This window comes from Mustela nivalis (assembly GCF_964662115.1).
Source record: "Mustela nivalis genome assembly, chromosome: 3".
Taxonomy (NCBI): Eukaryota; Metazoa; Chordata; class Mammalia; order Carnivora; family Mustelidae; genus Mustela; species Mustela nivalis.
This window is the reverse complement of record NC_139022.1, coordinates 75,677,880-75,699,900: the sequence shown is the minus strand read 5'-3', so window position 1 is coordinate 75,699,900 and position 22,021 is coordinate 75,677,880. Positions and strand designations below refer to the sequence as shown.

Below are 22,021 nucleotides of genomic sequence, written 5' to 3'. Positions count from 1 at the left end.
TCTTAGTTCTTTTATTTCTCCAGAAAGGGCTTTTATATCTCCGGAGAGCATTTCTCTAATATCTTCCATGCCTTTTTCGAGCCCGGCTAGAACCTTGAGAATTGTCATTCTGAACTCTAGATCTGACATATTACCAATGTCTGTATTGATTAGGTCCCTAGCCTTCGGTACTGCCTCTTGTTCTTTTTTTTGTGTTGAATTTTTCCGTCTTGTCATTTTGTCCAGCTAAGAGTATATCAATGAGCAAGTAAAATACTAAAAGGGTGACAACAACCCCAGGAAAATATGCTTTAACCAAATCAGAAGAGATCCCAAATCGTGAGGGGGGAGAAAAGGGATAAAAAGAGGTTCAAAAAGAAAGAAAGAAAAAGAAAAAAAAAGAATTAAAAAAAAAGAAAATGAATAAAGAAAAGTATAAAAAAGAAAATATATATATTAGATAAACTAGTTTTAAAACGTTAAAAAAGAAAAGGGTAAAAGTTAAAAAAAAATTTAGCAGAAGAAGAGAAAAAAAATGAAAAAGAAAAAAATTATGTGAACTCCAAGATTAAAAAATCACAGGGATAAAGCCATGAGTTCTGTGCTTTGCTTTCTCCTCCTCTGGAATTCTGCTGCTCTCCTTGGTAGGTGAACTTGGTCTTGGCTGGATTTCTTGTTGATCTTCTGGGGGAGGGGCCTGTTGTAGTGATTCTCAAGTGTCTTTGCCCCAGGCGGAATTGCACCACCCTTACCAGGGGCCAGGCTGAGTAATCCCCTCGGGTTTGCTTTCAGAAGCTTTTGTTCCCTGAATGCTTTCCATAGAGTTCCGGAGGACAGGAATACAAATGGTGGCCTCCTGGTCTCTGGCCCGGAGGAGCCGAGAGCCCTGGGCCTCACTCTTCAGTGCGCCCTCAGAGAACAGCGCCCAGTAACTCCCGTCTGCCTGACCTCCGGCCGCGCTCCGAGCTCACCAAGCCTGTGACTGGTTCAAGGTAACACCGAGCTGTGAGCTTACTGCCGGCTCTGTCTCTGTAGTCGGCTTTCCCGTTCCAATACCCGCAAGCTCTGCGACACTCAGACACCCCCCATCCTTCTGTGACCCTTTGGGACCTGAGGCCTCGCTGACCCCGCGTGGGCTTCACCCCAGTTTAGCCTCTGGAGCGATGTCCCTCAGCGGAACAGACTTTTAAAAGTCCTGATTTTGTGCTCCGTTGCTCCGCTGCTTGCCGGGAGCCAGCCCCTCCCCCCGGGGTCTATCTTCTCATCACTTTGGTTTCACTTCTCCGCCAGTCCTACCTTTCAGAAAGTGGTTGTTTTTCTCTTTCTAGGACTGCTGTTCTTCTTCTCTTCAATCTGCCGATGGATTTACAGGTGTTTGCAATCTTTAGATAAGCTATCTAGCTGATCTCCTGCTAGCTGAAGTAGTCTCAGCCTGCTACTTCTCCACCATCTTGACCAATAAAATGTATTTTTAAAAAAGAAGTTCAGTACACGGGAGCAGAGTGAAAGAGAGGCTGGAGGCTAGCTTCCTCTGGTTTTAATGAATAGTATCCTTTCTCACTAATAAATATGACCTAATAAATAGGGAAGTTATTACTTTTTCTCATACTAGGAGGCCTGAAAGGAGTGAGTTGGAGAGCATTGGAAGCATAGGCAGGTGGACTTGAATCCACTAAGAAAGATTGAAATGTGAGGCGAAGATACTGAATGTTCCCCTCTGACAGCCATCTCCCCAACTCTTAGCCTCCCACTGTAGTAGTCACTAAAACCTAATTTTCTCAGAAGCAAACTTAGGCTTTAAAGATTCAGAAGAGATTCAGAATTATAAGTAGTGTAGTAGTCCAGTAAAGTTTATATGTGTATTTTTTAAAAAAGTAAAATTTATGGGGGTGCCTAGGTTGCTCAGTTGGTTAAGCTTCCAACTCTTCATTTCAGCTCAGGTCATGATCTCAGGGTCTTGGGATGGAGTCCTGCATTGGGCTCTGCTCTTAGCAAAGAGGATTCTCTCTCTTCCTTTCCCTCTGCCCCTCACCCTGCTCGCTCTCTCTAAAGTAAATAAATATATCTTTAAAAATAAGTAAAATTTGGGGCACCTGGTCGGCTCAGTGGGTTAAGCCGCTGCCTTCGGCTCAGGTCATGATCTTGGTGTCCTGGGATCGAGCCCCATGTCGGGCTCTCTGCTCAGCAGGGAGCCTGCTTCCCCCCCCCCTCTGCCTGCCTCTCTGTCTACTTGTGATTTCTCTCTGTCAAATAAATAAATAAATAAATCTTTTAAAAAAATAAGTAAAATTTATGTAGGCTGATTAGAACCTTATTGTTTCAGAATCTATAGATGTCATAATAGATGTAGAAAAAAGAGTAAAACTGCTTTTTTATTTAAGTAGTAACTAAGGGGAGACCTGATAGCTCAGTTGGTTAAGTGTCTGCCTTTTAAATGGATGCATTCCTGGAAACCTATAAACTTCCAAGACTGAAACAGGAAGAAATTGACAACCTGAATAGATAAATATCTAGTAATGAGATTGAAGCAGTGATCAAAAACCTCCCCCAAAACAAGAGCCCAGGACCTGATGGATCCCCTGCGGAATACTACCAAGCATTCAAAGAAGAAATAATACCTATTCTCCTGAAGCTGTTTCAAAAAATAGAAACAGAAGGGAAACTTCCAGAGTCTTTCTATGAAGCCAGCATTACCCTGATCCCCAAACCAGGCAAAGACCCCATCAGAAAGGAGAATTTCAGACCAATATCCCTGATGAATATGGATGCCAAGGTTCTCAAAAAGATCCTAGCTAATAGGATCCAACATTACATTCCACCATGATCAGGTGGGATTTATCCCTGGGATGCAAGGATGGTTCAACATTTGCAAATCAATAAATGTGATAGAACAAATCAATAAGAGAAGAGTGAAGAACCACATGGTCCTCTCAGTTGATGCAGAAAAAGCATTTGACAAGGTATAGCATCCATTCCTGATTAAAATTTCAAAGTATAGGGATCGAGGACCATTTCTCAACTTCAGAAAATCTATTTATGAAAAACCCACAGCAAATATCATTCTCAATGGGGAAAAGCTGACAGCCTTCCCTTTGAGATCAGGAACACGACAAGGATGCCCACCCTTGCCACTGTTGTTCAACATCGTACTAAGAGTCCTAGCAACAGCAGTGAGAAAACAAAAAGAAATAAAAGGTATTCAAATTGACAAGAAGTCAAACTCTCTGTCTCCGAGATGACATAATACTTTATATGGAAAACCCATAGAACTCCACCCCCAAACTACTAGAACTCATACAGCAATTCAGTAATGTGGCAGGATAAAAAAATCAATGCTCAGAAATCAGTTGCTTTCTTATACACTAAAAATGAAAACATAGAAAGGGAAATTAGAGAATAGATTGCATTTACTATAGCACCAAGAACCATAAGATACCTTGGAATAAACCTAACCAAAGAGATAAAGGATCTGTATTGAGGAACTGCAGAACACTCATGAAAGAAATCGAAGAAGACACAAAAAGATGGAAAAGTATTCCATGCTCATGGATCAGAAGAATAAACATTGTTAAAATGTCTATACTGCCCAGAGCAATCTATACTTTCAGTGCCATCCTGATCAAAATTTCACTGGCATTTTTCAAAGTGCTGGAATAAACAATCCTAAATTTTGTATGGAACTAAAAGGACCCCGAATTGCTAAGGAAATGTTGAAAAAGAAAAATGAAACTGGGGACATCATGTTGCCTGATTTCGAGTTTTACTACAAAGCTGTGATCACCAGCTGGCACAAAAACAGACACATAAACCAGTGGAACAGAATATAGAGTCCAGATATGGACCTGCAACTCTGTGGTCAAATAATCTTCAACAAAGCAGGAGAAAATATCCAGTGGGAAAAAAAGAGAGTCTATTCAATAAATGGTGCTGGGAAAATTGGACAGCTATGTATAGAAGAATGAAACTCTACTATTCTCTTACACCATACACAAAGATAAACTCAAATGGATAAAAGACCTTAATGTGAAGCAGGAATCTTTCAAAATCCTAGAGAAGAACATAGGCAGTAACCTCTTCATCATAGGCCACAACAACTTCTTTCAAGACATGTCTCCAAAAGCAAAGGAAACAAAAGTAAAAATAAACTTCTGGATTTCATCAAGATAAAAAGCTTCTGCACAGCAAAGGAAAGAGTCAACAAAACAAAGAGGCAACCCACAGAATGGGAGAAGATACTCACAAATGACACTACAGACAAGGTGATAGATCTTGGATATCTATAAAGAACTCCTCAAACTCAACACTCAAAAAACAGATAATCATATAAAAAAATTGGGAAGACATGAATAGACACTTCTCCAAAGAAGACATACAAATGGCCAACAGACACATGAAAAAATGTTCATCCTCATTAGCTATCAGGGAGATTCAAATCAGAACCACATTGAGACACAACCTTACACCAGTTAGAATGGCCAAAATTAACAAGACAGGAAACAACAAGTGTTGGAGAGGATGTGGAGAAAGGGGAACCCTCTTACACTGTTGGTGGGAATGCAAGTTGGTGCAGCCACTTTGGAAAACAGTGTGGAGATTCCTTAAGAAATTAAAAATAGAGCTACCCTATGACCCTGCAATTGCACTACTGGATATTTACCCCCAAGATACAGATGTCTTGAAAAGAACAGCCATATGTACCCCAATGTTCCATAGCAGCAGTGGCCACAATAGCCAAAATGTGGAAAGAGCCAAGATGCCCTTCAATAGACAAATGGATAAAGAAGATATGGGCCATATATACAATGGAATATTACACCTCCATCAGAAAGGATAAATACCCAGCTTTTGTATCAACATCGATGGGACTGGAGGAGATTATGCTGAGTGAAATAAGCCAAGAAGAGAAATTATCATATGGTTTCACTTACTTGTGGAGCATAAGGAATATCATGGAGGACATTAGGAGAAGGAAAGGAAAAGTGAATTGGGGGAAATCGGAGGGGGAGTTGAAACATGAGAGACTGTGGACTCTGAGAAGCAAACTGAGTGTTTTGGAAGGGAGAAGGTGGGGGATGGGTGAGCCTGGTGGTGGGTGTTAAGGAGGGCACATATTGCATGGAGCACTGGGTGTGGTGCATAAACAATAAATCTTGGAACACTGAAAAAATAATATGAGAAAAAAAAATTGTCTGCCTTCCGCTCAGGTCATGATCCCAGGACCCCTGCCCTGCTCAGTAGAAAGTCTGCTTATCCCTCTCCCTCTGCCTGCCACTCCCCTTGCTTGTGCTCTCTCCCTCTCCCTGCCCAGTGAATAAATAAAATCTTTTAAAAAATAAATATAGTAACTAAAATATGGCTGTCTCTAGATTCCAGAAAAGATGTTTATGAAGTGAAAATGAAATTTATAAAAATTTTAAGAGGATGTTATAATTTTATACTTTGCAATCAGTCTTAGAAACATGTTTATGCATCCAAACTTAAAAGATTACATGAAAGAATTGAGGTTCTTTTCTCTGAGGTCATGAGCCTGTAGAGAGACAGTGCCTAGGTATACTGTAGGTATTTTCATAAATGTGAATTTAGGTTATGAGTATATCTAATTTTTAAGTCTTATGTATACATTCTCTGAAGACTGAGTATTTATGTCTTTTCTTAAATTATTTTATACTGAGTGTTCCTAATACAGTTTTGAAACTTCAGTCTTTCTACAAATAGTGGCATTCTTCATGTGTTTTTAGAACCCTTAAGGTATCCTCATGAATAATAAGTATAAGTCAACAATTTGAGATATGGCATATGTTAACTTCTCCTCTGGTGTTAATGTGATCTTTGATTTTATTTAGTTCAGGCATTATAGTATTACAATTTTGTTAGGAAGTTGAAAACATTGAAACCACTAGTCTAAAAGAACTTTCTACTTTTACTTTAGGAATGTATCTCATTGACAACAACTATGTTTTTAGTCTGGCAGCTGTGGAACCATCCATGATGCTCCTGGAAAATGTGAAGAGGCATCTGAAACGTCCTGTGTGGATTAATGCTGATATTCTTCCTGGTCCAAATGGAAATAGCAGGGTAGTAGATGCAAAACCTTTTATAGACACGGTGACATCCTTCTTTCCAGATGTGACATTTTCTCTGGGTTGGACAACAGGATGGCATCCTGAGAAAGTCAATGAAGGTAATAATTTTTAAAATGTATTTCTTATCGGTCAAATTAAAATCTGCTCAAAATACAAAAATAACACGTTTAAATACAAAATCAAACTCTTATTCCAAAATCTAAGAGCCTAATGGAGATAAAGCTCTGACCCTAAGGCATCTGTATGCCTCTACTTTCTTTTCTTTCAGATAGACTGCATTTGTTGGTGACATTGTATCACTAAGCTTGGATGGGAAATTTGCATAGTCTAGATTAACCAAAGTTGCCTCTACAAAATTTAAGCGAATCCTGAATTGGTCTCTTTGAACTTGCAAATCACTCTATACTCTTTTTTCTTTTGTTTTCTTTTCTTTTTTACCTTGGAGCAAACTTCCTACATCAGATGAACGATAAAGAACTACTCCAGTATGTGAGGCCAGAAGGAGGGGGAGTGTTGTTGAAGAGCCCAGCTCCTACTCCATGGACATTCAAAAGGGCTCCACAGTGTTTGCTGGTTTCATCTATTTGTCTGGACAGGGGAGTGGGAGGCCATGAGACTCTCCTCTAGGCTGGATCCCTTCTTCCCTTTTATCTGTTCACTTCAGGATGGACCTGAATCTCAGCTTTTTTCCCCCCAGTTGAAACTGATAATGCTGTTTGGGTTCATCTTTCTATTTTTTCATACATCCTTAGGCAGTGATTTACAGGTAAACAGCTCGAAAGCCATCAGATGCTCTGGCGCTCCTGTCCACATGGTAAAAATAAATGAAGAAGGTATTTAGAGCCTATGGAGATGTTAGTCTTTACCCTGTGTTCAGGGAATTCACCTTTTATTTATTTTCAGTTACTGGTTTTTTTTAAGCTTTTACATATTCATTTGACACAGAGAGAGAGAGCATAAGCAGTGGGGAGAGCCAGAGGGAGAAGCAGGATCCCCACTGAGCAGAGGGCTGACGTGGGGCTGGATTCCAGGACCCTGGGATCATGACTGAGCTGAAGGCAAAGGCCCAACCAACTGAGCTACTCCTGCAATTATTGTATTTAGATGTTAACTTTTTAGTCCAACATAAGATCAGAGTAACTGATCTAGTTACTGCTATCTGTCACTGCTATCTAGTGAGTAGTGACATTTAGGTTCTAACCCTCTGGACCAACAGTTGATGTGATTGAGACAAAGAATAATATGCTTATCATAATTCTAATTTTTTAAGCATTTTAATTTTAATTAGCTTCATTAAAGAATATTGCTTGTAATTCAAAGTGTTCAAAGAAAGTAAATGAGAAATAGTTTATTAACTTCCTTACTGATTCTAAACTCCTTTTGTCACTGTTTAGTATAATTCTGGCTTAACCTTAGGTTTTAACTAATTAGACTATATCTGGATTTTGAAGACATTTTGGTGTTGAATGTGTCCAGTCTGCTTGTCTCCCATCGGCCTCTTGTTATTACCAACATATGCTTTATACTTCCTTACTTTTTTATTTCTTATAAATAAATATTTATTTATTTTAGAGAGAGAGCAAAAGAGAGGGAGTGCTTTTGAGTGAGGGGTGGGGCAGAGGAAGAGGGAGAGAGAGAATCCCAAGCAGACTGCACAGTGAGCTGGAGCCAGATCTCATAACCCCGAGATTGTGACCCAAGCAGAAATCAAGAGTCAGATGCCCAACCGACTGAGCTACCCAGGCACTCCATGTTTCACAGATTTAGAAAAGAGTTTATAAATTTATAGTCATGCAAATGTAGCTTCTGTTAGCAATCCCTTTTACTAATTACAAAGATTTTCAGATTTTTAAGGAAAGCAGAACATTGCCCTTCTTTTATGAGGAATTTAGCTGCAAAACTAACATATTCACATAAACTTTCTGTAAAACATTCCTTTATTTACCAGTACTTTTTATAGGCTGTTTTTGATAGAGGCTGTTATTTATTTATTTATTTATTCTGTCGGGGAGGAACAGAGGGACAGGGAGATAGGAGTCTCAAGCAGACTCCACACTGAGTGTAGAGCCCAACATGGGGCTCAGTCCTACAACCCTGAGATCACCACCTGAGCAGAAACTAAGAATTGGGCATTTTAGCCCCTGCATCGTGCAGATGCTCCATAGAGGCTATTATTTTGAAAAAAAAAATTTTTTTTTAAGAGACAGAGAGAGAAGATGGTGAGAGAGGCAGAAGGAAAGGGAGAGAAAGAATCATAAGCAGGCTCTACACCCAGTGCAGAGCCTGACAAGGGACTCAGTCTCACAGCCCTGAGATCATGACCTGAGCTCAAGTCCAGAGTTGGTCGCTCAACTGAATGAGCTACCCAGGTGCACCCCAGAATTTTCCCAAAGCTTTTATAAATAAACAAGTGTGTTTTTCACAATCTCTTAACATGATTTAAACCCATATATAAAAGTCATTTTGGGAATGCCTGGTGGCTTATTCAGTTAAGCATCCAACTCTTGATTTTGGCTCAGGTCATCATCTCAGCGACATGGGGTCGAGCCTCGTATCAGGCTCCACGCTAAAAGCATGGTCTGCTTGGGATTCTCTCTCTCTCCCTCTAACCCTCCCCCACTTGCATACATGCTTGCTCCCTAAATAAAATTATTTTTAAAAAATGAAAGTCATTTTCTACTATTTCTGCTTTAGGTAAAATGTAAGTAGTTTGGACTAGCCAAAAAATAATCATGAAGATAATTGTTTCTTAAACGTCTACTTCCTAGCAGGCATCTTTCTGTTGGAAAAAAATACTTAAGTTTTAACAAACACAATGGAAAATCTAAGTTTATGTATGTACCTTTTAAAAAAGATTATATTTATTTATTTGAGAGAGACAGAGCAAGCATGAGCAGGGGGAAGGGCAGAGAGACAAGCAGACTCCCCACTGAGTACAAACCCCGACATGCTCGATTCCAGGACCCTGAGATCAGGACCTCAGCTGAAGGCAGATGCCTAGCCAAATGAGCCACCCAGACACCCCCAGAAAATCTAAGTTTATAGAGAATATTAGTGAGGGAGATAAGGTCGCCAGGGTGGCTCAGTCGGTTGGGCCTCTGTCTTTAGCTCAGATCATGATCCCAGTGTCCTGGGATCGAGCCCTTCATCCAACTCCCTGCTCAGCAGGGAGTCAGCTTCCCCCTCCTGCTGCTCTTGTGCTCTTATTCACTCTCTCCCTTTCAAAGAAATAAAATCTTTAAAAATAAAATGAGGCAGATATACCTAAGGTAAGAGCCTTAGAATCTTTAAGATAAATATAGTATAAAAGTTTGAGGTTTTTGTCCTTGAGAGATTAGTAAACCTTTTTAATATTTTAATGTTTTATTAAATTTGCTCTTAAGTCACTTGTGGCATGATTGTAGACTTGATTTTTTGTCTCTATTTTCCATTCAAAATATTTTCATGTAATAAGTGGTAATTTAATTCACTCTGAATCCGAATGGAGCTTTTTATAAAATACCTATGAATTACCTACTCATATGTAATTTAATTTAGTTTTTTATTTAACTGACTTTTAGGATTCCAGTTATAAAAATTGAATTTCTGGGGCGCCTGGGTGGCTCAGTGGTTAAGCCGCTGCTTTCGGCTCAGGTCATGATCTCAGGGTCCTGGGATCGAGTCCCGCATCAGGCTCTCTGCTCAGCAGGGAGCCTGCTTCCTCCTCTCTCTCTCTGCCTGCCTCTCTGCCTACTTGTGATTTCTCTCTGTCAAATAAATAAATAAAATCTTTAAAAAAAAAATTAAAAAAAAATTAAAAAATAAAAATTGAATTTCTTTCTTTCATTTCAGGTTACAGTTGGACAATGGTAAAAGAAATGGAGTATATATGTAAGGAGCTAAATCAGCCTGTAACATTTCCTGTCAGAGCAGCTTTAGTCAGGCAGTCTTGTTCTCAGTTACTTTGGCTGTTAAAGAAATCAAACAGGTATGTGTAAGTTTAACAAAATAGCATATGCGTGTGAGATGTGTGAGAAAGAGACAGAGGATGAAAACTGATTATGGAAAGATAGTGCGTGGGGATGCCAGGGTGGCTCAGTAGGTTAAGCGTCTTCCTTTGGCTCACGTCGTGTTCCCAGAGTTGTGGAATCGAGCCCCACAGTAGGCTTCCCTGCTTCTCCCTCTGTCTCTGCTCCTTCCCCAACTCATGCATGCACACTCTCTCTCTTAAAAATAAATGAATAAAATCATAAAAAAAAACAGTGTGTGTGAGAAAAAGATGGAGACAGAGAATGAACACTGATTGTGTAAGTGAACAGATCCCCTCACTTGAAAGAAGCTCCTGATTAATCTTCACTTACATAACATCATGTCTTTCACCTCCATTCCTCACAAAAGTTTCTGAACACAGTAGGTGCCCAGTAAATGTCCTTTTTCTATTATGTTATACACTCTCAAAAAGTTTTAAGTCGATGAAATAGTTTCTTTTTGAATTCTCTTAATTTCAGAAGTTCTTTCCATATAAAAATTTTATTATTTTAATATATAATAAAAATTAGTTGATCCACCTATTAAATATCAAAAGAGATTATAAATGTACAGATATTGAAACAATTTTGATACTGTCTTTTTAATATACTAGTCAGTAGAAAATCCAGAAATAAACCCAAATCTATCATGGAAATTAGTTTAGGAAAAGCTAGCATTTCAAATCATTGGTGCAAAAGTTCAGTATGGTATGTGAGAATAGGCCAACTGTGCAGAAAAAAACAAAACAAAACTGGCACCTTTCATTCATCTTTCTTCCAAAATGAATTCCAGGTGAATTAAAGACTTGAAAATCAAGCATTAAATACACAAAGAAAAAATACATTTTCTGTAGTTTCAGAGTGGAGAAGACCTTTTTAGTACGGCACAAAATTTAGAAGCTTTTGTCGCTGCAAAGTTACCAGAGAAAGAGGTCTAATATTAAAAAAAAAAAAAACTTTTTTTTACTTGAGCTCAAATTAAGATAGCTACCTCAGAAATGCAGGGAAAAAAGTGTTCCAGAGAATGAATGGGTTTATAGGATTATATACTATTTTAATCTTCTAAAATAAATAAAATAATAAATTTAATAATATATTTATAATAAAAATTTATATTTTATAATAATATAATAAATTTATATATTATGTATAATATAATACTGCTACTATACTATACTATAATATAATAAATAATACCCATTATGTAGGTAAGTTTTGTTAAGAGCAATCTCTGTTAATAGCTCTCTTCCTGGTACAAGTTGGCTGTTGAGGAGGAGGTAAAAAGATTTTCCTGTATCTGCTGGGGTTTTGTTTGTTTTTTAACTCAAAACAATGTGCCATCTTGGGGTGGCCTGCTCTTGGCTCCCATATTCCTATGTCTTTATTTTCTTATTTTCTTTATTTGAGCTTTCCATCTTGTTTCTTGATTAAACTAGATGCACAATAAACTAGAGAAGGCAATATCCTAAGGAAAGCAAGGGCATCAAGATAGGAGTCTTCTGGGTCCTTGACATGTGGAGGCACAAAATCAGCCCTGAATTATTTGTGCTTTCCCAGCTATGTGAGAAAGAGAGCTAGGCTTATTTAAGCTATTTTAAATTTAGGTTTCTATTATAACAGCCGAACTATATTCTCATACAATACATAAGCTCATACAAATACCTATATATGAAGCCCTTAAGAAAATCTACAAAGTAAAATAAGATGTTTTCTGATTACAATACAGTAAACCCCGAAACTATAATAAACCCAAAATAAAAAAATAATTCTACTACCTAGATGCCTAAAAAATTTCTCTTAAAACAACTTTTGAGGAAAAACTTACAATTGAGTGATACTTACAAATTGACAATAATGAAAACCTACACAAAAGAAACAATGGGACACTGCTAAAGCAATGGTCAGAGAAAAAAGAAAAGTCTTAAATACTTGCGTTAATAAATTATAAAAATGAAAGTAGAGCATCCAACTCAATAAATTATGAAGCTATATAAAACATAATTTTAAAAGATAAAAGACAGAAATTAGTGAATCATTAATCAAAAACATGAATAAATCTAAGAGCTGGTTTCTAAAAGGAAATAAGTCCATTATCTAGGTTTTATTTTTTAAAGATTTATTTATTTATTTATTTATTTATTTGACAGAGAAAGATCACAAGTAGACAGAGAGGCAGGCAGAGAGAGAGAGAGAGGAGGAGGAGGAGGAAACAGGCTCCCTGCTGAGCAGAGAGCCTGATGCGGAACTCGATCCCAGGACCCTGAGATCATGACCCAAGCCAAAGGCAGAAGCCCAACCCACTGAGCCACCCAAGCGCCCCCCCTTTTTAAAATTTCAATGTTTTTAAAATTTATCTGACAGAGAGAGCAAGAGCACAAGCAAGGAGAGCGGCAGAGGGAGGGAGAAGCAGGCTCCTCGCTGAGCAGGGAGCCGATACAGGGCTTGATTCCAGGGTCTTGATATCATGACCTGAGCTGAAGGCAGACGCTTAACTGACTGAGCCACCCAGGCACCCCTCTAAGTAAAATCTTTTATCTGTTGCTTAAATTTTGAATTTTGAGTTACTACAGGAATAGTCTGATACCCACAACTATGGCTTTTCTGTGTTCACTCTTTCCTTATCTTCATAGCTTCTTGGGACCAAACCTAATTGAAGAAAGCTTCCACTTGTAGCTCAGGGATGCCATTCCCACTGTTGCAAAATGTTTAGGTGGAATGTGCCCCTCATCTAGCAATGTCTTTGGTAGGCTTTCTCTATCATCTACAGACATGGGCAGATTCTCTTCACCTCTTTACATACAGTTGATTAAGTATTTGCCTTCCGCTTCAGTCAGATCTTGGATCCTGGGTTCAATCCCTGAATCAGGCTTCCTGATCAGCTGAGAGTCTACTTCTCCCTCTTCCCCTCCCCCACTTGGTGCAGATGTGCTTGCTCTCTCTGTCTCTCTCCATCTCCCAAATAGATGAAGTCTTAAAAAAAAAAAAAAGGATAGGGCGCCTGGGTGGCTCAGTGGGTTAAGCCGCTGCCTTCGGCTCAGGTCATGATCTCAGGGTCCTGGGATCGAGTCCCGCATTGGGCTCTCTGCTCAGCAGGGAGCCTGCTTCCTCCTCCTCCTCCTCTCTCTCTCTCTCTGCCTGCCTCTCTGCCTACTTGTAATCTCTCTCTGTCAAATAAATAAATAAATCTTTAAAAAAAAAAAAGGATAAAAAAAAAGGAAGCAAGACCAAAAAAATATTATGCATCATATGATTCCATTTATATAAAATTAGGTAACAGGCAAAAATTAAACTGTACTAGTTAGGGATGGCTATATAGGTAGTAAATAAAAGTAAGAATATGACTACCACAAAGGTCAAGGTTGTGAGCAGTCCAGGGTAGAGGAAATGTTGTGATTACAGAGTGACATATGGGTACTTCCCAGTGTACTGGAGGTTCTCTACTTCTTGATTTGTGTTTTGGTTAACTAGAGTTCATTTTATAATAATTCATTGAAATGCATCTTTATGTATTATGTATTTTTCCTATATAATTTCATTTTAAAAAGGGCTTAAAAATGAAACCTGAGAATTGATTTGAATAAATACAATTTAGGTACCCTGAGGTAATTTTTTTTCCTATTTTACTTTAAATATAATAGAGAGAGGGTTAAAAGAGGCAGAGTAAGACTGGAGAGCTCCTTTTTTTAGCCTGAGTTCATATCTGTTTATCATAAAGTTAGTCACAACTGTGTTCAAATAAAATCATAAAGATGCCATTTTAGCAAAAAAAAAATACAGGGTTTTTTTTAGTATTTTTGTTTTATTGAGAAATAAATGAAATTACATCACTGTATAAGTCTTTTTCTAAGATTTATTTATTTATTTGAGAGAAAGAGTGACTCGGCGGGGAGGGATAGAGGGAAAGGGAGAAAGAGTCCTAAGAAGACTGTGCTAAGCGTGGAGCCCAACTTGAGGCTTGATTCCATGATCAAATAAAACATTAAAAAAAAAAAAAAAGAGTGGTGAGAGTAGGCACTCTAGTCTTGTTCCTGATCTTAGAGGAAGAGCTTTTATCCTATCATTATGGAGTATGTTGTTAGCTGTAGACTTGTCATAAATGGTCTTTATTGTTGAGATATGTTCCTTCTGAGCCTAATGTATTGAATTTTTTCATGAGTGGATGTTGAATTTTGTCAGATGCTTTTTCTGCACCTACTAATATGATCATATGATTCTATTCTTTCATTCTATTAAATGTGATGTATAACATTGATTTGTTTGTGTTGAACTATCTTTGCATCACAGGGATAAATCGCACTTGATCATGGTGAATGATTCTTTTATTGTGCTGCACAGTTTGGTAGTATTTAATTGAGAATTTTTTCATCTATATTCATCAGGGATATTGACTTAACAGTTTTCTTTACTAATAGTGTCCTTCTCTGGATTCAGTATCAAGATAATGCTGGTCTTGTAAAATAAATTTGGGATTGTTTCTTGCTCTTCAGTTATTTGGAAGAGTTGGAGAAGAATAGGTGTTAATTCTTTACGTTTGGAAATATTCACCAAAAGCCACCTGGTTCTGGGCTTTTCTTCATTGGGAGATTTTTTAATTGTTGATTCAATTTGTTTACTAGTAGTTAATCTATCCAGATTTTTAAATTCTTTCTGATTCAGTCTTTGTAAGTCGTAAAAATATAGATCTTAAAGAAATTCTTATTTGTGTGTGTGTCTGTGTGTGTCCTCACGTGTAGCTTAAAATTTGCTACTGTGCAGCAAACCAAATGCTGCTGTGGAATAAAATTCCACATAAAATTCAAAGTGCATCTCTAGAATGGTATCACAATCCTTAAGGACAGGAATATGCCAACATAGCAAGAACACATACCGTGGTTAGACTTTCTTAGTAGTAGTTGAAGAAGGACTTTGGAGATTTTTTTTCCTGCATTCTGAAATGTTTATGGGGAAAATAAGTGCAGAACTACTTAGGAGCTTTGCATTTTCTTAGACTCTGATGCAATAGTTTTGTAATAGAAGTAATGTCTACTGGAAGAAATAAAAATATATAATTTAAATAACTTTAAAATCCTGAGTATATTCTTAACATCCATGATAAATCTGCATATATTATTATTGTTTTCTTTAACGCCCAGAAATGGATCTAAATTTATTCTGTTTGGCATCCTTAGTGACATCCCTTGGCAGTCTTATATCTCATACAAACACCCCCAGAAGGGAGAGTGGGGCCACATGTAAGTGAATATGAATGTTGGTAATGTCAGTGATATTTGTATCTCTTCATAGTCCCTTACAGTCATGCCTTTGACTCTACCCAGACAACTGAAAAAAAAACCCAAATTAGAGCTGTAGGTTTTGTGTAGGGAACAAATTCCTTATTCAGCATTATAATCTCTTCAGTTTTTTTGTCCAAAATTTGGCCCATTTTCAGGGTTACCAGTCTGGGTTTCCAAAGCCATTTCACAATCCTATAATTCAGATATAGCAGTTACCTAATTTAGATGATAGCAATGTGAATTTTTTTCTCTCTAGTTCTTTTGATGTTTATGAAGGAATGAAACAGGAACTATATGTTCCAGCACTGCTAATTAATTTTTTTTTGTCTGTGTGAATTTGGGTTAAAGATAAATGAGAGTAACTATTTTTAGGCTTATTGGAATTCCTCATCACTGTTTCTTATCTTTACTTTTCACTATAAAATTCTGTTTTATTTTAACACAGGTACAGCCTGACTATTTGGACTGGAAAAAATGATAACTATTCCATTGAAGATTTGCTTTGCATTAGAGACTATTTTGACAAAAAACAAGTTTTCTATGATATCTTGGAACCACAAAACCATGAATTTAAACAAGCCATTGGAGTCAAAGTTAATCTCTAAGAAGATTCTTCTAAATTATTTCATGTTTTGGTTTCATAACCCTCTGCTTTGGTCTGAATTAATTACCATATAAATTGTGATGATGATATGCTCTAATTCATCTAATCAAAAAACACTTAGTGCTTATTTTATTAGGCTTATATCCTTATGATACTGTATGTATTTAAAAGATTTGGAAAGAAAAGATTTCAGTGGGCCTGGTCTAATAATAATTTAGGACGATTATGTTTTAAACCCCTTTATAAAATGTAATTTTGATATATTGAAGGTAATTGAAAGAATTTACATGTCATAACCTATAATCATATTCCATGAGATACAGGTATAAATCACATTTTGGTTGTCCTTGCATTACAGAGATTCTACTAATTTATGGTACCTTCTTTCTTTTTTCCTGAAAAACTGGTTATTTCCAAGACTAAGGAAGAGTAAGAGGGCTTTAAAAATGTTCTAATTTTCACAGAGGTGAGCAGCTTTGTCGTAACAGAATAAAATCCATTTACTGAAAACAATATAGATTAAATTAGATGGATCTAGAATTTCCATATTGTTGAGAGCATGCTGACAACTATATATGTTTTTTTATATTCTTTGTTTCAATTGTAGTATTTTATCTATAGTAAGTACAATACTACTGAAGAGCAGAATTTTAATCCTAGTAACATAACATTTGATTTTCAAGTTTATCACCAGGACCACCTTAGTTCAGGCCCTTGTTTTACTGCGAGAATTTTAAAAAGTTCTTCATGACTTCATTGTTCACATTCTACTCAGAAATATGCTGAGTATTTCTGCTGAAGAAAACTTTTGTAAGCACCTCTTGCCAGATCAGAAAGCTCCAAGGGTCTCTTAAATGTCACTTTATTAAGTTTAACTCTTTCAAGATCTTTCATAATGTAGTCCACTCTAAACATTACTTCAGTGACCTTCAGCATGGTCATCATTTCAAAAATGCCTGCAATAACAATGGCCTCCAGATCTTACTTTAACAAGTTAATTGTAACTATTTGATATTATTCACTAATTATGTCATACATGTTAGTTTTATCTGCTCAGCTAGGTTATATAAAGTCCTTCAGGGTAAGTGAACGTTCTTAACTGTCCTTTATAGTGTGTGCCATAATATTAAGCAAGGTACTCAGAAAAACACGTTACTTCTTTCATTATTGAAAAGAAACTTACCAATGAATGTCCTAAGATACATAATTTGTCTTTGTTTATCAACTTTTTCTCCCAGAAAATAGTAGTGTATAGAGAAAAGAGCTTGGGTTTTGAATTCAGATAAACCTCCCTTACAACCCCACTTCTTAACCTTCCTAGCTATAGATTTTGGGAAATATTTAACCCCACTGAGTCTTGGTTTCCTTACCTAAAAAATGGAGGGAAAATGAGGATTCTTTTGAAGAGTTGTTACGAAGATTGAGATTCACGGAATAGAGGCATCTAGCTCAATGCTTCATACACAGAAGGTACTCAACAAAGTCAGTTCTCTTCTTCTAGACCTGTCATGTGATCATGTCCATTGTAGATAGAGAAGTAAGGGGTATAACATGAAACACTATAGACATATATTTAAAGAAGACAATTATATTTCCACTTAAAATTTTAGCTCCACTAAATGCAGTGCTATTTATCAAATAACACCTAAAACTTCACTTTCTATGGTTGTTTGCCAAAAGGAAAAATGCAATTTTATAATTATAAAATTTTAACAATAGCAACAAAGAATAACTCTTAAAATTATAGTAAAAATTAATGTTTACTTTATGAATTTTCTAAAATTACCACTCTTTATATTATAGAGTTGAATTTATGAATGAACTGCCTTTTAATGAAGTTTTAAATAAAACTGATTTGTCCAGAAGATTACTTTTGCTACCTGATTGTCTGGCCCTTGATAATACACACACACATATATATTTGTGTGTATGTATATGTATATATATATATACACACACACATACACACACACATATATATATTTTAGAGGGAGGTAGAGGTGCAGAAGGAGAGGAAGAAAGAGAGACTTCTTTTTTTTAAGATTTTATTTATTTATTTGACAGAGATCACAAGTAGGAAGAGAAGCAGGCAGAGAGGAGGAAGCAGGCTCCCTGCTGAGCATAGTGCCTGATGCGGGGCTCGATATCAAGACCCTGGGATCATAACCTGAGCTCAAGGCAGAGGCTTTAACCCACTGAGCCACCCAGGCACCCCAAGAGAGAGACTTTTAAGCAGGCTGTATGCCTAGTGTGGAGCCAGACACAGGGCTCAATCTCATGACCGTGAAATCACAAACTGAGATGAAATCAAGAGTCAAATGCTTAACCAACTGAGTCATCCAGGGAACACATGACCCTTGATAATATTTTTTAAAATACTAATCTTTAGGAAAAATGCTTTTATATTAAGAAATTTATCAGTTGAGGGGCGCCTGGGTGGCTCAGTGGGTTGAAGCCTCTGCTTTCGGCTCAGGTCATGATCCCAGGGTCCTGGGATCGAGCCCCGCATCGGGCTCTCTGCTCCGTGAGAAGCCTGCTTCCTCCTCTCTCTTCCTGCCTCTCTGCTTACCTGTGATTTCTCTCTGTCAAATAAATAAATAGGGATGCCTGGGTGGCTCAGTTGGTTGGGCAGCTGCCTTCGGCTCGGGTCGTGGTCCCAGTGTCCTGGGATCGAGTCCCACATCGGGCTCCTTGCTCGGTGGGGAGCCTGCTTCTCCCTCTGCCTCTGCCTGCCATTCTGTCTGCCTGTGCTCGCTCTCTCCCCTCTCTCTCTCTGATAAATAAATAAAATCTTTAAAAAATAAATAAATAAATAAATAAATAAAATCTTTAAAAAGAAAAAAAAAAGAAATTTATCAGTTGATTATTACTTAGGTTAAGATTTAGAGGTGTATTTTAAATCATTCTTGGGTCGGGGCGCCTGCGTGGCTCAGTGGGTTAAGGCCTCTGCCTTTGGCTCGGGTCATGATTCCAGGATCCTGGGATCGAGCCCCACATCGGGCTCTCTGCTCTGTGGGGAGCCTGCTTCCCCCTCCCCTCTCTGTCTGCCTCTCTGCCTACTTGTGATCTCTGTCTTTCAAATGAATAAATAAAAACTTAAAAAAAAAAATAAGTCATTCTTGGGAACAAAAATATATAAGGGAATTGTAAAATGTATTCTAATGAAAAATAAATTTTTAATGGATAATCACATGGAAAAAAATAACTGATCTCTACTTCACAGCATATGCAAATGATAATTGGAGTTGGATCTTGGGCCCAAATGTGAAAGATAAAACTAAAGCATTTAGAAGAGGGATGCCTGGGTGGCTCGGTCATTAAACATCTGCCTTTAGCTCAGCAGGAAGCCTGCTTCTCCCTCTTCCACTCCCCCTGCTTGTGTTTCCTCTTGCTCTGTGTCTCTCTCTGTCAAATAAATGAATAAAATCTTAAAACAACAACAACAACAAAACCCAACATTAAAGCATTTAGAAGAAAATACAGGAGAATATTTTCATGACTTGAGAGTAGGCAATAATTTCTTTTTTAAATTTCAGCTTTATAGGAGTATAATTGACATATGAAAGTGTAAGGTGTTTCCAATTTTTCCCTATTTCCATACCCAAGGCAATGATTTAAAAAAAAAAAAAATTGGGGGGGTGCGCTGTGGGAAGAAGTGCAGAGGAGAGGGAAAGAGAGAATCTTAAGCAGGCTCCACATCTGGTGTGGAGCTCAATCCAGGACTCTGGATCTCACAACCCTGAAATCATGACATGAGCCAAAATCAAGAGTCTGATGCTTAACCAACTGAGCCACCCAGGTGCCCTGGCAATGATTTCCTATAACAGAACACTAATCATAAAAGAAAAAAATTGATTAATGGGTTTTATCAAAATTCAACTCCTCTCATCAAAAGACACCATTAACACATATTTGACAAAGGGTTCATACTCAGAATCTATGGAGAACTCCTATAAATTGATTTTTGAAAAGAAGCTAAATAACCCAGACAAAAATAGGCAAAAAAACAGATACTTCATAACTTGGTTAATAAATAATAATGATATAAAGGTCTTAATGTGTAAGAATGCAATACAATAGCATATAAACACTGAGAATCTACATTTATTAATATGAAAAGGTGTTATATTGCAGGCAGCAAAACAAATATCTGGTATCATACTATTTATGTAAAATTATATGTCTTTATGTGCATTTGTATACATAGAAAAATATTTGGGAAGAAGTTCCCAGACACAAAATAAGTATAACCTATTTTTCCCCTCCAGGTTCTCAAGTCTAATGTATTGGTGTTGAAAACTCATAGCATCCAAGGGCTATTTCCCACGCCTGGCAGAATAATCCTGGTCCTAGAAGAGACTTTGGTACGAGATCCAATTTTTCAAAAAATCAGCTTTATAAAGTACAGTAGTTTATGGCCCTATAAAATTGATGTAACTATATTTAGTCAAATATGTACTCATCTATCGAGGGGGGAAATTGCTAAAAATTATTGAGAACAGATTGTTTATTTGCTTGTTTGTTGGAGTTAGGGTCTTAGATTTTTTTCCTTCTAATTATAAAAAATAATTTCCTAGTAAATATATAAAAAATGCCCTATCTTTGTCCTTGAAATTTAAGATATGAGCATGCCTAGTAGAAGCCTATATTCTGCTAATAATCATAAATTCATGAATCAAGGCAAGGAAAATAGTTGAATGATAGAAGGATGAAGACAGTAGTACTAAAGAACTGTTTTTATCTAGAATATGGGAGTATAATGAATGAGTGAAACCATGAAGTTTTGATAACCACTTGGAAGAAGCGGGGCAGGATCGAGGAGTTCTTGGGACTTTAGCAGCAGGAGCTCAGGGTCTTTGTTCTAGTGTCTAGTGTTCCCCATCGGTGTCATTCTTTTACTCATGACTGTGACTGCTCCTCTCTCTTCTTTGTACCTACCATCCAGGGACTGTCATTTGTCTAGTCATTTGTGTCTTCAGGGCTCACTGGGGCGTACTGCAGGAGGGAAGGGGACAGGCACTTAATGGATGTCTGATGTGCCGAGGCTGATAATTCAGATAATTCAGAAATGATTTCTACCAGAAGGATCTTACAGTCTAGGTGGGGGAGAGAGACCCATAAACAGTAAGTTGGATATTTGCCATAACCCCCGTGATGGAGCTATACACCAGGTTGCAGTGACAGCATTTTGCTCAGATTAAGAGAAAACATGTAAGTTGTGTCTTGAGTGATGAGTAAGATTCACCGGGTAGACCAAGAGGAGGAAGGACCTTTCAGACAGATACATAAGAGCAAAGGAACTCTAATTGGGAAAGAGACTGATCGGTTTAAAAAGTATATGAAAGCACCATGCTGAGGCTGGGCATTTATGCAGAGACCAGATTGATTTTCTCGCCAAGCAGTTTGCTTCTTTTCTTGTAGGTCATAGGAATCATTGCACCATTTTTTTTTTTTTTTTTTTTTTTTAAAGATTTTATTTATTTATCTGACAGAGAGAAATCACAAGTAGATGGAGAGGCAGGCAGAGAGAGAGAGGGAAGCAGGCTCCCTGCCGAGCAGAGAGCCCGATGCGGGACTCGATCTCAGGACCCTGAGATCATGACCCGAGCCGAAGGCAGCGGCTTAATCCACTGAGCCACCCAGGCGCCCCTCATTGCACCATTTTAAGTAGGGGAGCCTTATTATCAGTATGAGTTAGAAATGTGTTTATAATGCATGAGAAGAAGATTTGGAATTCTAGAAGTGAAAGATGAAACCCTGAGGTAAGGTGATAGCAAAAGGGAATGGAAATGCTCAAGAGGCAGAGGAAAGAGGTTATGAAGGAAGAATTTTTAAGACTTTTTAAACCAGTAGAATGGAGAGTATGGGAGAGAGGCAGGAGTCTACCATATGTGTTTTTCACTTGGGTAACAAAGGGTCAGGTGCTGTTACTAACCCAAACAGAATAGAAAGAGGCCAAGTGAAGCTATATTTCTCAGTGATTTGTTGATATTCCTCCTTTATACCAACTTGGAAAGAAAACTCAAAATCCCATCTGCCTGCCCCTTAACTCACTTACCTCTTACTCTAACTTTA

The 22,021-nt window shown here is 37.6% G+C and overlaps 1 protein-coding gene and 1 long non-coding RNA gene across 3 annotated transcripts in view; one reads left to right on the top strand and one right to left on the bottom strand.

Annotated features, from left to right (window-relative positions):
• Positions 1-17,811, top strand: part of FAM151B (family with sequence similarity 151 member B) — a 35,993-nt gene extending 18,182 nt beyond the window's left edge. For both annotated transcript variants that reach the window (XM_082724758.1, XM_082724757.1), the window contains exons 4-6: positions 5,943-6,160; positions 9,894-10,029; positions 15,788-17,811. In XM_082724758.1, the coding sequence (XP_082580884.1) occupies positions 5,943-6,160; positions 9,894-10,029; positions 15,788-15,947 (514 nt within the window). In that variant the 3' untranslated portion in view covers positions 15,948-17,811. The remainder of the gene's footprint in view (positions 1-5,942; positions 6,161-9,893; positions 10,030-15,787) is intronic.
• LOC309861669 lies at positions 17,248-21,386 on the bottom strand. Its single transcript, XR_014310122.1, has 2 exons — positions 18,817-21,386; positions 17,248-18,378 (listed from the first exon to the last, which is right to left on the bottom strand). It is a non-coding gene; the product is annotated as an uncharacterized lncRNA (long non-coding RNA).
• Between the last annotated feature and the right edge of the window lie 635 nt (positions 21,387-22,021).